General features: G+C 34.9%; 2 protein-coding genes across 5 annotated transcripts in view; both read right to left on the reverse strand.

Annotated features, from left to right (window-relative positions):
- LOC140753130 (uncharacterized) overlaps window positions 1–17,366 on the reverse strand; it is a 487,125-nt gene that overhangs the window by 221,905 nt on the left and 247,854 nt on the right. The gene's annotated exons all lie outside the window — the stretch shown is intronic.
- LOC140753001 (sodium-independent sulfate anion transporter) lies at window positions 6,699–8,703 on the reverse strand. Its single transcript, XM_083059024.1, has one exon. The coding sequence runs from the start codon at window positions 8,469–8,471 to the stop codon at window positions 6,699–6,701; it is 1,773 nt and encodes a 590-aa protein (XP_082915150.1). The 5' UTR covers window positions 8,472–8,703.

Consider the following 17,366-nt stretch of genomic DNA (forward strand, 5'->3'; position numbering starts at 1 on the left):
ACTCCTTTGTGCATTTATTTCGCCATTTCTAATTCAATGCAAGTTGCAATTTCCGCTTTCATAACTGCAAGTAACTATTATTTTTAATTCCCAAAATAATACATACACAAGCATACAGTACCTATTTATCGCCATTATATAGACAATTTACGCTCCCATCCCATTTGTAACGATGTGCTAATATTAACGATACTTGAACCAGCCATCAATCACACGCGTCAAACAACGCCTATTAACACAAGTAACACGAGAATTAACAAAGAGCTTTACTTGGAGCAAACATTTCTATAGTAAAGTCTATCCCGGAGCGTGTGTGTAACCGATCTCTAACGGGACGCAGTCGGCAGTTGGATGGGTGACGTCGTCAAAACATTACTGTCCCACAGCTGGGCTCGGCCCCTACGAAAAAGGGCTCCCTCGGAAGTGCGAATTAATAGATTTTACTTTTTTTTTAGATCTCTCACTCGTGCAGGTTTCATTAGGATGTTTTTCTCCATCAATTAGCAAATGATAATTGATATCTATTTACGAGTGGCGGATAATACTTATTTAAAACCCGCTTCAATGTTTCGGAGAGTACAATAAATTCGATTATCAGTGTATAGTAGTAGTTAAACCAGATTTGAGAAGGGGTCTGAAAAGGTTCGATACCAATTGTCTAATCCTTTAACAATTCGCTTTTTACTACTGTCATAGAAAACGCTCCAGGCCTCCTCTGTTATGGGGTAAACCCGATACCCAGCAGTGGCACATAAACAGTTCAAAAAAGCACAATGATCATGATCCAAAACTTTCAAAATATAGTTACGTTCCATTTCGCTACGCGCGACAAGTAACACCGTTTGTGACCGGAAACCCAGATTTCCGATGTCGGGACGTGACGCGTTGCCAGGCAACTATGCACGGCTCATTTGCGAGGTATTTCATTACTTCTGTCTGAAACAGAGCCCACTTGACGGGAGTGACCCTACGCGGACCCTAACGTAACCCTTGCCATGCGACTCTCAACTTAGGTTTCATTGGAACTCGGCGATAAAAAGTGCAATGTTAAGTTGGTACAACGTATCCCGAACTTCGCGTTTCGTCGTCAATTGAAATTGAATTTTGTTGCGATTACAATGAGACTGTTTCAGTACAAGTTGGTATTTGTATGATAGATTTTAGGTATTTGTTATAGACGTGACCGCAATTACAGGCGTTTAATGTTAAGCAGAGATTAATCGCAGTTTATAGTTGTTTGTATCGAGTTATGAAATCCTGAGCGGCTGGCATAATTTGTTTATAATTTGTTATCCCTCGCGTAAACATAAACAAGTGGGTTGACGTAAAATTGTTAATGTGGAGTGAGTATGACATTAACGCTTTGTAAACGAAATGTTTAATTGGAGTACAGCAATTACGGTGCCTTAATGGTAGAGATATTTCTGTATGAGGAACACTTAAGTCCCCTGTGTTCAATAGATATGTTACATTGTCTGCTACATAGGTTTAAGTACTACATGTAGGTTTAGTAGTAGATGTATATTTTAAAGGTGGGTTGGGTGCCGGTAACCACATACAATAACATACAAAAAAATAAGAAAAGCCGTCCTGAAAAGGTTGAGGTCCGGTGATTCAAGAGCTGGCGTCTTATTCGAAAAATTGATACAACCATGTAAAAAGTAAATGTTTCCAGGATCCTGTATAGTTGGCTCAAAGACATCGATGCGGAAAACTATTTTGTTATACGAGTATTCCTGTAAAATGTGTAATATTTTGCCTTTATCATTAAACAGAAAACCTTGTAACTTTTTAGAAATCAATATCTATCTACGGAAAACAGATACAGGTCACTAGATGGGTTCGATCCGACGATGTTAGAATTTAATAATTTAAACATGAAGAAAAAAGATAAAACTTTCAGGAAAGCAATTACTACATTATAAGACCTTCCATATTCTTTATTTCTTTTGTTTAAGCTTTTAAGCGAAAAAATATAGGTATTATATATAAATTCTCTATGAATGACAAACACAGGAACACCCAAACCTATATCTAAAAAAATATATATGAGACATTCGTACATTTTCGGAAACATTACCCTCCGCGGTAGAGTAAAAAGGCTATATACGATTTTTTGACCAGTACCCTTAGTACGAGTTTTTACGTTTATACAAAATAACAGTCATTTTTGTACATACTCATACTAAGGGTACAGTTCCAACGAAACGACAAGTATAGTGACACCCACACAACACAACACTACACAAAGACATATTAAATATCAAAACGGTTCCGATTTTCACAGATGACGTGTTTCCTCACAAATCAGTACATAACGCCGGAGGTAATCATCTGGAAACTATTCTCCATTCAGAGGTCGAAATTTTGCACAAAAAGTGGAGGGGGATGTCCCCCATTCTTGTCATAACCAGTTTTGATTGACCTCTGTCTTCGTTTTGATTTTTATGACATAAATATTCTGTATTTTTCAAAAACTGATGTTACTTTTTCTGTGGTGCCTATAACTATTTCAATCAATACATTACCTTGATTTGATTATATGATACATTATCTATGATCTTGAAAAATGAAAATAAACATTGTATCTTCGAGTGATGTAATATTCTTCCGCAATGTTTATAATATTTTTTCCATTAAAATGTATATGTGTTGAATATACAAAATACCTTTAACGTGCAGTTTTAATATATGTTTTTGATAGACAGAGACTAAGGTAGTGTTATCTATTAATGACAGGTGTATTCACACGCGCTAATTTTAAACAACACGTGTGCTCAAACGCGCTGTTCTCCAAAATCGCAAAAGCATATTTCAAGCTGGAATCAAACATACAAAGCTGGAATCATGCGTATCATACATACAAAGTTTCATAAAGTCGGGGAGATGGTTTCGGACATAACCGTATTATATTAAGATTAACTTCTCCCATCTGATTAAAACGAAACAGTTACTAGAATTAATTATTTTTTATTAATTTAAATTTAAGAGTCTATACGCTTTTTTTATACGAATGTAAAAGATAACTAGAATATTGCTTATGTATTTCATAAAGTTAACAGTATAAACTCCGGACGTCAAGATACACTGGTTATTGGAGACAACGATGTGCCCACTCAACCGTTCTTTCCACGTGATTTCACGTGTCATAGCCATGCCTTCGTATGATAAAGTTCAAATATAAATTAAGTGTATTTATCGGAAATAGACAGTTTCATGCTTATTTCATGAACAGTTTGTAGAGAGAACCTTACGTAAGTAATATATTAAATATACTGCCGCCATATTGGAACATATGTCATTCATGTATGTATGTGTGGCATTGATGTTACTTTAAAAAAACTATAGAGTTGTACTTAAATTTGCTAGTACTTTGAATACTCACACAGTTCTAATTAAATTATTATATTTAACAGACTTCACAAAAGTGAAGTTTTAAATAATCATGCAGTCCACCTGATTAGAAGTGGACTGCATGATATAATGGTGTCTTGTGATTATATAAGTGGAAACTTATGTAAGTGTATGTATGTATTTATACAACAATAAGCATAAATTAGGTACATGGCAAATGTCAATACATAAAAAATATTATATAAAAATAATACTAATAATCTATTTCAATATACCACATATATAATGGATTACTATAACTCTACACTACATTTCAAAACATCCTATAAAATAAATTATAAATTTATATACATATCTTAACAATTTCTAATAGTAACTCCGCTAAACATTGCATGCAAGCGAAGATTAAATTCAAAAATATATTCCATGAAATTTTCGTTTCCATTTTAGTAAGATGAATACCACGCATGCAGCCGGCACCAAGAGGAACACGCTTCTGGCAACGGATCGAATACTGCCTTGCCGACATTCTCTGCGATCACACAGGGTACAACCTGTGACTTTGTCTCCATTTCCATATTTTCTTTACTTACATTCTTGTGTAAGTTGTAAATCTTAGTGACAGAAACAGTTTCAAAGTTTACTTTCCCTGATTATTTCCCTATTTTCCTAATTCCAAAATTATTTAAATATTTGAAATAAAGGTAATTTATTTACACAAAGTTTTTGAACATATTACATTTACACAACATCTTCTCGTACAGGTTCGGTTTTATAAATATTTCTTTTATTTTATTTAATTACAACTCTTAACAATTTATAAGCCTGATTAAGAATATTCACGACGTTGCACTAGTTAGCAGTAGTAGTAGTAGTAGCAAACAACAAACATTTAAACAATTAAACATGCACTTCTGTAATAATTTTCTATTTTACAATCGTTTGATTTTTGTACTTTACAATTTTTATATTCAACAAATTTATAAAATGTACCAAACTTTGTAGTCCACCAAATTTTATAATGAACATAATTTTTTAAATCGATCAATTGTAGCCGCCAAATTTTTGGACCAAATCTTATAAGACTAATGTCAGTGCCGTTCCCTTAAAAACCGGAGACGGCGATAAACGAAAATCTATACCACACTTAGTTGACACGATAAGGACATAAATCTGCCACCTTCAGTACTGCTGAGTCACGTTAATAAATTTCAGGAAACCGACTGACACCCCTCTTTGACGTTCAACGGAGCAATAGAAATATTGAGGGGATCACGAATTTGCGACAAGCCCTTGTCCTTTGAACGGATCAATCGATTATTGGAACATTTCATATCTAGGGACTTGTCGCGAGTGATTTTTAAACAAATTTCTCGACGGATTTGAGAGAACATACGTGCATTGGTTCATGGATGAAATGGGACAGTCAGACATTTGTAGAATTTTTACACTTATCACATTATTTGTAAAGAATGACATATTTTACATTGTATTTTCTATACTATTCCTATAAATATGTTTTGTACAACCAAAATTTGATCCTTATAAGCAACACTATCAGATAGTGGAATAATATAGAGGGTGTATTTTTTTTCAAGCAGAACTCGTTCGATCACCTGCTATGAAATGGGACAGTCAGACATTTGTAGAATTTTTACACTTATCACATTATTTGTGAAGAATGACATATTTTACGTTGTATTTTTATACTATTCCTATAAATATGTTTTATACAACCAGAATTTGATCCTTATAAGCAACACTATCAGAGAGTGGAATAATATAGAGGGTGTATGTTTTTTCAAAAAGAACTCGTTCGATTCCCTGCTAGGGAAAAAATATTAAAAAAACTCCTTTAAGCATTTTTAGCTAATCCTTATCGTTTTGGGATTTGGCCATGAAGGCCTATTTGAAAAATTCATCCTGTATATTTTTAAACCTTAGTTTCCAAGTTAATTATTAGCTTGGGTCACTGCGAGCAAATTGCAGTGCAAGTGAGCGTACAATCCACCTGATGGTAAGATATAAGTCCTACTTGAAGACGACCACAGGTAAGTTCCTACCGTTGAAGACTAAGCTAAAACGCATGGGAGAAATGTGTCACTGTTGTCATGCCCAAAAAGATTAGTAAAGATTACTCACTCCTAACAAGAAAATGTAACCAGTTTTGACAATTGAAATTGTCACTGTCATGTATTTTCGTGTTTGAAAATTATAAAAAAATGTAGTTTTTAGATCATTTACGAATGAAGTGTTATTTCTCCGCACTTTTTCTTCGATTTCGTGTATTTGCACCACCGGCATTGCATGTCGGCATTGTTCCGTGTAAATTACACCATGGCAGCCATTAAATCGCTGAAAGAATTGTCAGCCGTTTACGCCATTTAATGGCTTCCTTCAATTACAAGGCGGTGAGATATCTATACTTATCTGTGGCCAGAACATATGTAAAGCGGACCACAAAATGTATATCACCATCAATAATGTGCAAGATGCAGATATATTACAATAATTTCTTTTGTTTCTTTTGAGAGCATGATAATATCTTGACAGCATCGATAAAGCTGATAATGGGGTTTTTGTTGCTACGTTTAAATATTGTTAATATGTATACAAAATAGGACTGTAAAATAGTTTTTTTTTTTATAGTGTAGTAGTAGCAGACGACCATGCAGTCCACCTGATAGTAAGTGGCAACTACCGCCCATGGACATCTGTAATGAACCCCAGATAGGATTAGATATTCCTACTTGAGGTCGGCCACAGATGCGCAGCTACCCCTGAGGACTAAGTTGGAACGCCTTGGAAAAGTATGTCTCCCTTACAACACCCTTCAAACCTGAACACAACAGCATTTAACACTGTTGTTATGAGGCAGAAAGAGGTGCAGCGGTGGTGCCGCCGGTGTCAAACCACGAAGGGTTCTACCACCTTCTAAATATAGTTCTTATTTTAATATAACCAATTAAAAAAACGAAAGTTTTGATAAGATAAAAAATATTTATTTAAATACATTAGGTATGTTACAACACTTACTTACTAAATTTAAAATAAGTCTACTTATATTACATTCCCCCACTTGTTTTATATATTTATATTAAAAAATTCCACAGTCTAAACTATCAGTTTCTACTTAAATATTATGTGCATAATCAGCCTTCATTCAATTCCTTCTTTCTTAACCTTATTGATAACATATCAATATATTTATACTTAAACTACATCTTTTTCTTTATTTTAAAAACACTTCAATATAATTTAACAAATCTACCTACTACTATGTTCACGTTATAATTTTGTCTTATTCCTTGAATAGCTTTACTAAAAGAAACATATATTTATTATTAAACTGTTTTAGGGGCTATTTCCGTTACATCTGCGACATTTGACGCATAAATAAATTTGTTTTCAAATTTTGGGTTGATATCCACACACATTTTCTTCAAAGCTGGCTTGAAATTCAAAAATTTCACTTCACAACCATTTTTCTCTATATCCTTAATCACTGATATTAAATTTGACGCCACTGTAGTGTCTATTGAGTTAAGATCTGTGCCGTTAACTATCAAAATCGAATCTACTGCTGCTTGCCTTGACGCTTTAACAACAGCTCTTCGGACATGCTCAGCTGCGCAGTAAGATAAGTTATCAGACAGTGGTACCACTATGAGATCTGCCTTTTCACCCTTAACTGTGTTCACATCAACATTAGGTCTGGATGTACTGTACAGAAGCATAGCAGCTTCAAGTATAATTCCAGTTACGATGCCATACTCTAATCCCATGAATAGGCATACTGCAATAGTCGCTATCATAACAAATAATTCTCTTTTACTGTTTGTCCATAATCTCGTAAATATCGAAAAGTCTATCATTGAAATCATGGCTGTAATGATTAGACCAGATAACGACGCTTTTGGAATATAGTAGAACGTTGAAGTTAACAAACTTAAAGCCAGCACAATTAGTAAACCAGTGAATATACCACCAGCGGGTGTTTGCACGCCTGATGCGTAGTTCAACGCAGTACGAGTGAAAGAGCCAGTAATTGGCATGCTCCTCACAAACGAACCAATAATATTGCATATTCCAAGTGCTATCATTTCTTGAGTTGCATTTACTTGAAGACCTTCCGAAAATGCTTTTGCTATAGCGACCGATTCTAAGATTGCTACGAATGGTATAACAATGGATTGTGGTCCAAGGGCTCTCAACATATCTCCAAAACTTAACGTTTCGTTACCAATTGTAGTAGAGAAAGGCGGTGGACGAAAGCCTGGCAGTCCTTCTCCGATATTTCCGATCAACACCAACGGTTCACTGTTTAAAGTCACTTTCAAAATATACGCAACGATAATTCCAATAATGACCACTACAGCATTACGTCCTAAGGACAAAAACCATCTAAACTGTTTCACTATGGGGTCCGTACGCCCACAACCTTGGCCTAGACGCTTCAAGGAATATAAAATCAAAATTGTAATAAATCCAAGAATAGGATCCCAAAGTCTGGCCGTCTTGATATTACGTATGAAATTGTACATCGACTCTGCAAAATTGTTCCCAGATGATCCTTGTAATCCAAATAATCCTTTCAACTGTCCTGCTGCTATCTGTAGCGCTGCAGCAGTTGTGAAACCACTTATTACTGGAGATGAAATGAATTCCACTAAAAATCCAAGATTTAGTATACCCATTGTAAGTTCCACAACACCTGATAGAAAACAGGCTAGTACTGCGAAGTCTGAGGTATAATCTAAAACGTATTTAGCAACCATCGCTGACATGATGGCTGTTGGTCCAATCGTTACAGATTTGCAGCTTCCCACGAAGACGTAGACAAATCCTCCCATTAATCCGGAGTACAGCCCGTACTCTGGAGAAAGTCCTGCTACTACTGCGTAGGCAATTCCTTGAGGTATAGCTGTAAGTCCAACTGTTATCCCAGCTATTATATCTTGGATTAAAACCGCGAAGTTGTACGTCGGGAGCCATGTTATTATAGGCAAACGTTTTTCTAATGTCTTTTTACTGCACAATTTGCGACCGAACTTTCTGACTCGTCTACGAACTGTGTTACCATCTTCGGGATTACTTATTCCATTCAAAACAGTCATAGTACCTTTAGGTAAGTGAACTGCTTATAAAAAGAGAATAAGATCCAATCTTTTTCTTATATATCTTGCGATAAATATCTTATCTTTAGCAACTAGGAAGCCTGCCAATCACGCCCTCTTGAGATAAGTGTCAGAAACAATGAAACGCCACTACAGTTCAAGATCCATGTTTTGTTTGTTACATTTACATTGTTAAATTCACATATGTTGTAGTCTACTTGTATGGTGTAAAATACAAATAACGTTGATACATAACACACATACTTTTACATAACCAAAGTCGTGGAAACTGTTAAGTGGAACATTCAACAAACATTAGTATTTTTACTTTGAAGACAAAAATATCGACATAAACAATAATTGTTTGAAAACGTTGATTATAGATTTTTTTCATTTTTTTTTATTCAAATAGTACTTATGTCACATACATATGACTTAATTCTAAGTGGTCTCTGTAAAAAGTTGTAACTGAAATTGAACATAAAAACAACGCTTCTCCTGGAGACTAAGTTGGAATGCCTCAGACAACTTGCAAAACTTACAAACATAAATATGTTATTTTTATTTTTACAGTATTACTAGCTGACGCGGCAAACGTTGTGTTGCCATATTAATAAAAAAATGTTAAGGGTGAACAACTCTTATCACTTAGGGTTATGAAAAATAGATAGTAGCCGATTCTCAGACCTACTGAATATACATATAAAATTTGGTGAGAATCGGTAAAGCTGTTTCGGAGGAGTACGGTAACTAACATTGTGACACGAGAATTTTATATATAAGATTACGAATAACGTCATACGTTTATCTTGCATCTGAACTTGAAGATCGACTTTGTAATATCTCGAGAGTTTGATACGAATGTGTATTATATTATTATGTAGTACAAGATGAGTGTGTGATTCCAAAATCCATTTGAATTTTAAATTCTTTTTAAGGCCGATTGTAAAATGAATGAAAATGTTTTTAAAAAGTTTTCTTTAAAACTTATAATGAATTTAAAATACTATAAAAATGTTGTAATACTTGTGCATATTAATTTTAAACTAGAAATTGGGGTTCCCATAGAAGAAACCCGTTTTTTAAGCATTTTTGATTCATCTTTAAAATATATCCTTTTAAATATTTTATGTTGGTAACGACGTTTTTATTATTTACTAGTAGGTTATTTGAAGGTGGTAGTACCCTTTGTGGTTCGACTCCGGCGGCACCACCGCTACGCCTATTTCTACCTAATGACAACAGTGTTAAGCGCTGCTGTGTTCTGGTTTGAAGGGTGTGGTAAGGGAGACATACTATTCCTAGGCATTCCAGCTTAGTCCTCAGGAGTAGCGGCGCATCTGTGGCCGACCTCAGGTAATATCTAATCCTATCTGGGGTTGATAACAGATATCCATGGGCGGCAGTAGCCACTTACCAAAGGGTGAACTGTATGCTCGTCTGCTACTCCTAACGAGGACGTTCGAGGAGGATCGTAGGAACGATTTTAACGAAAAGCTATGAGTTAAATTGGATTTTAAAATACTTCGAAAATTTTCAAATGATCGCATCGAACTAGAAGCAAATCCTCCGAACAAAGGACATATATCTCCTGTCAAATCCTTTAAATCAGCGAAAACCTTTTTAATTCTACCCACATGCTATACTTTGCGATGTTATCGACTTTCCTGTCTGTGCCGATAGGGTAGTGGGTTCGACCCCGGCAGATAAGGGTGAGTAAGGAGACCGTGGCTACGCATATGGCGAGGGTATTACAGAAAACTAGGCTTTCTTTTCGGTTAAAATATTTAAAATAAATCTTATGTTTTGGGGATAAGAGCTACATGAAGCGAATTTGGATTTATTGCATATACATAAAGGTAAAAACATATAACATGTAACATATTGACACGTTGAACTATTTATTTATGCTCGCATTTGCGCTTCTATGGACTAATTGGTGATATAGTCCGATTAAATAAATATTTAATGAAAAAGCACGAATATGGTAATAATAATAAAATTAATATCCATTGGCAGCAATGGTCACATCGTTCATTTGCTGGATAGCTTAGCCTGATCGCTACTAAATAGGCGTGTTGCGAGCAGTTGTAGTCATACAATTTGTTAAGGCGACGCGATTCATTTCTATATTCAGAACGGACTAGCAGTTTTACGCGGACTATACAAATAAGTTTCACATAAAGATTTCAACATAAAAATGTGACATTACTCACATTAAATCATTAATCACTTCTATTACTTTACAGTAAGTGTTTAAAAGCCATTTTAAAAATGCGGTGACGATAACAAAGTGTAATGGGGGAATTGATGATCAATCATAATTACTATCAGTTAATGAGGTCATTGTACTGAGAGCATTTGTTTAATAGTCCATTAACGATAACAGACGTTTTTTTAACTTACCCTTACATAGATATTTACTGTGTTGTACCAAAGACCCAGACCCAGAACATGATTTTAAGTTCAGATGTCTAACCGGGGATCGAATGCGGGACCCTCATTATTAAATATATTTCATCAACCAAAATAATTAGACAGTGTTTTATTTCTCAGTTTTCTTGCATTTTCACTAACTGTAGTTGAAAATGTAAGTTTATGACTTATAAATACTAAAAAGTGACAAGATGCATATAAAATACGTTTTTATATTTATTTATTACGTATTTAAAATCATAATAGAAATAGCTACATTAACAGCTATATTGAAATATATATTACTGTTTATTTTAGTTTCAGTTAATTTTATTTACATGGGGGGAAATCTTACCCCCAACCCCAAATACAAGGAACATAAAATTGCCATTTGATTACAAATTCGTGTCGCTATTCATTAAGGTATCAAAACTTTTGAATCCACCACCGATAAACGATCTTAACGATTACTTTAAACAATAGCTTAAAGTAAGCACTGGTTTTTATAAAGTTTCTGCTGTTTATGGCCGTCTGACTTATATATAAGGCAACCATAGGAGTGGCAGCTCATCTATGATCAGCTTCAGTTAGAACACCTGTACCCTTACCATGAGTTTTTACGTTTTGACAAATATGACTGTTTTGGTATTTGTTTACGTATTTGCCCATATAATTTCCAATCAGCGCCCCTAGTGGATTGTGTCAGAACTTGGAAATATTATGGGCCAATACGTAAACAAATACCAAAACAGTCATACTTGTCAAAACGTAAAAACTCATGGTAAGGGTACTGTTCTATATAAAGCTGATTAGAAATCCATGGGTGGCAGTGACCACTGACCATTAGGTAGACTGCTTGTCGTTTGTTAGTTCAATTTTTTAGAAATCCTATTTTGGTCAAATTTATGCATTGCTAATTATTCAGGCATTATAGTGTTAACACACCAAAATACGCATCCCTAACAGAATTAATGAATAAATCATGGGCGTTCAATGCTATGTGAATCTGATTTAACCCTTTGTTTGCGAGAGGGGCCTCTAAGACCATGTTCTCCGAGAAACATTATCTTATTTGATATATAGAGGACTTAGTGCCCATTCAAAATTAAGCCACGCGGTGAATCTATTGCTGCGTGACGTAGAAACTTTTGGGACAATGGAGTGACAAATACAGGGATATGAAAGTTTAGTTGCAAATCCATTTGTACCTAATATTTCAATAGTGCTTTGTTATATTTGTAGAGAAACTTTGAAATTAAGTTCGTAATACACCCAGTGATTTATAAAGTAACTTTGATTGAATGTATCTGTGGTTGGGATTATTAAAATTAGAGCTAAAAGATAAGTAGAACTGTTAATATTAATGATCCTATATTAACGTATTGACTAATATTTCCTAATCAGAACTTACCAAAGGTTTCTTAGATATGATTATTGACGCAAAAGTATGTTTACCTGAAAAAAGATAAAAATAAATTAATTCATTTAACAATAAATTTAGGTAATAATATGTTATTCATATATGGATAAAATATTTCCATATTTTTGAAGACATTGTAATAAAAAATCCATATAGTCCCCCTGTACTGTATGTATCTTTATAAAACCGCACACAACACTACAAATCTCTCTACACACATATAAAAATAATTTTTAATAACTGATAAAAGTAAATAGCTTTATGTTTGGTAGATTTATACAAGAAGCCTACAAATTCATAATTAAGCAGCACACTTCTATAAGCTGTAAGGTAGTAGTAGGTATGTGTTACCAGAAATTACCCCTCTACATTATCCACGGGCTATTGAAAACAAACAGCCCAACATCCGATAGCTCCACGCGATTCATTAACCCGTCTGCAGCTAAACCTTGCCCAATAATAACCGGTATTAATGTGGCGTTGTCCGTAAACCGGGCGCAGCGGCTCGGAACACCCCCGCAGGATAGGGTTAATGAGAACATTGATGTATCGCGAATTTGTTTTGAAAATGGGCGGAAATGTAAATATGTTTTTAGATAACGTTAGGCTTAAGAATCTGCTTGTAACTAGTTATTTTTATTTAAAAAAACCGACTGCTTAAATGTACACAATATGTTACTTTCATAATTTAGTCAAATCCAATTACATATGTTAAGCTCTGTCAAGCCTACTCGCAGAAGGATTAATCCCGTCTAAGAATAGAAGTGTTTAGCGCTACTGTGTTATACTTTGAATGATTGAATAAGACAGACATATTAGGTATTTCAACTTATTAAAAAAAGCCAATTTAGGCAGGACGTAAATATTTCGAGTTGATTTAAAATGTCAAACGACCATTTCCTATCAAATGGGCTTCCCCGCTTGCTACTTCAATTTCAAAAACCAAAAGTGCTTCATTTTTAAGCATCAAATATAAAACTTTACGCACTCACACATCAGAACGGATCGTTACTCGTTATGGTATAACCATCGTAAAATATAAAATTATCCATAAATCCACCCCACAACCTTATAGGACATATTCGGTGTCGCGTTACTACACGCGAGAATCGAACCCGCTACCTGGATTTACGGTGGTCGTAAAATTTAACATCTCTTCATTTTGAATCTTTACGGGTTATACTAAATGCGAATGTTTAATGAAATCGGCAAGTTAACGAACTTCTTTTTATATCTTTTTACTTTGCCGGCAACGTTTTTGTTAACCGCAATATTGTTAACGAAAAATGGCCATAGGATTATTATTATTAATAATAACAGGAGTGTTAGGCGCTGCTGTGTTCCGGTTTGAAGGGTGTGGTAAGGGAGACATACTTTTCCGAGGCGTTCCAGCTTAGTCCTCAGGGGTAACGGCGCATCTGTGGCCGACCTCAGGTAAGAATATCTAATCCTATCTGGAGTTGATTACAGATGTCCATGCGCGGCAGTAGCCACTTACCATGAGGTGGACTGCATGCTCGTCTACTACACTTACATTATAAAAAAAAGAAAAGAAAAATCCGCAGGTTTATCGTATAATTGAGAAGGACTTAGGCGGCGGGCAAGTTAGGCTGGCCAAAGATAGTTTGGTACAATGACATCAAGGGTCACCAATGCATTTGAAGCCAAACAAAGATAGACAACGCCACATAGTAATAGGACTTCAATCCCATTCGGGCTTGATTACTGATGTCCACGAGAGACAGTGACCACACGTCATCAAGCAAAGTGTGCACAAACAAAAGACGTTACTGGAATTGAAACGGCCTGATCTCAATATGTTTGAGTTGATCCTTAGTGTATAGAAACGTAAATAGAACTAGACAATATTATACGCACTTAGGCTCATAAGTACAATTACTGGTATACTTATAACACAATTATATTTTCAAATCCTAATAAAAATATTTGAAAGGCGGTAGAATCCTCTGTGGTTCGACTCTGATGGCACCGCCGCCAAACCTATTTCTACCTAATAACAGCAGTGTTAAGCGCTGCTGTATTCTGGTTTGGATGGTGTGGTAAGGTAGATATAATTTTCGGAGGCATTCCAGCTTAGTCCTGTGGGGTTGCGGCACATCTGTGGCTGATCTCAGGTAGGAATCTAATCTTATCTATCGTAGATTACAGCAGGCCGTAGCCACTTACTATCAGGTGGACTGAGTGCTCATTTGCTACTCTTATATTATAAAAAAATCTGAAAATTAAGAAATATTTTTGAATTTGGTTTCTTCCAAAATTTTCACTTATGAATCCCAAGCTTCTGAGTCTCTACAAGATTATCAACACGATGTGTGTTATCAAGACACTGAAGCGACGTCGTGTAGCGTTACAACTCTACTCAAGATAAGTGGCGAGTGAGCTTGCTCCAAATCTCTGATTACGCGTTAGGGAAAATTGAACGACTCTACATTTTTATACACAGTCTCACACAGGCACAGATGTGCTTATCATGTGTACTTCCAGTTTTCTCTATGTAGAATATTCGTTGGCAGATTAAGTTTTGAGATCATTGGAGATTAAAATAAAATATATTTAACTCTTGTCTCTTGAGAATAATGTAGAGGAATTTACTCGACGTAAAAAATAATTTCGAAGTAAACAAAAAGGCCTGATAATACTGTGAAACTTCGCTTTCCACTCAGGAGGAAGCTCGAATCTCTGGCACGCACCTTATTAAGTTGTGACTATATTAGAAATTAATTATCACTTGATTTAACGGCAAAGAAAAACATCGCGAGGAAACCATCACGCCTATTCCTATAAAAAAACTTTTCAAAGGTGTATGAAATCTACCAATCTGCACTTGGCCAGCGCGACGGACTGGCCCTAAATACCTCTCATTCTAGGAGGAGACCCGTGACCAGCGGTAAGACGATAATCGCTTGACAACTATGCATAACTTTTATGCAGATACACGAGTAAAGCCGCGCATGTAAGCTCATTCATAATAAACTTCTTAAGTTCATTGCCAGTTGTTTGGCCATGGACCAAGTCAACGTTGTTCAGTTAAAACTCATATTCATTTCTCTGTCAAATTTATTGATATTGCTCGGGTTAACTTGTGGAGATATTACAGGGAGAATAAAAGATAATAAAACCATATCGTTGTAAAAACTTATCTGAGAATTAAGGCTACAATGGTAAATGCACTGACATTTATCGGTTTGAAGAAAACCAGTAGCTTGTAAACAATGGAAATCATGTAAAATTGGTTATATTATGGTTCGTGTTCGTCAAACTGGTATTATCCCAATGTTGTCCACGGTTCTCCTCTCAAAGAGAGTGGGGTTTAGGCCATAGCCCAGACCACGCGGGATTCCACAAGCTTCACATTTTTGAGTCTTTTTTTCAAAGAAATCTCACGGGTATAGGTTATATCACTATATTTTCCTTCACCGTTATAATAAGTACATAATTAATTTCTAATGCATACTTCTTGTTTATTTCTCATAAAGGAGTAGGATCTAAATTCGACCATTTTTAAATTTTTAATGTATACTTCTCTTAAAAGAACGCTTAAAAGAAATATTAATTACTTTCTAAAGGCTTCTGAAATACTTAGACCAAAATAGAACCAAGATCATACCTAAAGAATATACTGGATGAATAAATTGTTACTTTAAATTGTTAATACTTGTCTTAAAAAACTCGTCTATCTTTTGGGAAACTTAAAAATTCCATATTAAAATACTGTTGGCAAAGTTCGAAATACATTACGTAACCGAAAACAGGTTCCAATTCCAACGTTCACAGATCTTAGCTCGTGTAAACTTTTTAGCAACACGTCCAAATTGAATGCAACGGAATGCAATCCTTGACTTTGCCAAAAATGGCCGTCTAGACGAGCAAACGACCTCCACTCATGTATAAATTATTTAAATTGTGAACATTTAACTATAAATATGACGTATGAGTAACGATACGTTGTTACATATCGTCGGGTGAACTGTTTCAATGTCATGGAATTTAGTGCGAGATGGTGCGTCTTGCATTAAAAAAATATGAAATGTAAGCAAATTAAACGGCTTTAATTTTGTTTACAGTTCATACGAGTATAACCATAAAATATACACATTTATTCTATAGTATATGGTTTGTGCCCGTTTGTAATAATAAATAATAATTAAATTTTGTTTATCGAAATTTCATAAGCATTGCCTTAAATTGACATACTAACTAGGAGAGGCATAAATGTATTAAATCGATCGAATGAGGTACCAAAACCTGTTCATTTGAAATATATTAGACAGATTTCATGAAACAAGCTGCAAAAATTCCTATCTACATACTAACTCAAAGGTGACTGACTGACATAGTGATCTATCAACGCACAACCCAAACCACTAAACGGATCGTGCTGAAATTTGGCACGCAGGTAGATGTTATGACGTGGGCATCCGCTAAGAAAGGATTTTGATCAATTCTACCCCCAAGGGGATAAAATAGGGGATGAAAGTTTGTGTAAATCTTCTTAGTTAATAATATTACTTAGTAACGCGAGCGAAGCCGCGGGCAAAAGATCGTGTAACATATGACTGATACTCCTGAAGATTAAGTTGGAATGCTTAACACAAAAGTCTTGCTGACCTTTTCCTACTGATGATGAGCTCTTAAATGGTCACCCATTTACTGACTTTCATTACGCGCAGATTCAAATACGCTAAGTTCTTTGCACATGCAAAAGAAACTAAAAACTACTAAATTAAAAATAAAACAAAAATTTTAACTACGCCTTGTTGCAGTACAAAGAAAGAAACAAAAGAACCAGGAGCAACAATTAGGATTCCTTTTTGTTTAATTGCAGAAAAAGAAAAAATCCTCCACGTGCAAAGAAAAGGCATAATACTTGTATTTACTCCGCATTGTTTTAGCTTGAAAACAGTGCTTTGGGTTTTCCACTATTATGAAACTTTACTTTTAAAAACAAAAAAATATATTTTTATATTATTTTAAAATGATAATTTAAATAATTCCTTTGTATTTGTGCACCACTCCAGGTAGGAATCTAATTTTATCTG

The sequence above is a fragment of the Epargyreus clarus genome, unplaced genomic scaffold, assembly GCF_041222505.1.
Source record: "Epargyreus clarus isolate Ecla_fem2 unplaced genomic scaffold, WU_Ecla_fem_2.2 ptg000026l, whole genome shotgun sequence".
NCBI classification, from domain to species: Eukaryota; Metazoa; Arthropoda; class Insecta; order Lepidoptera; family Hesperiidae; genus Epargyreus; species Epargyreus clarus.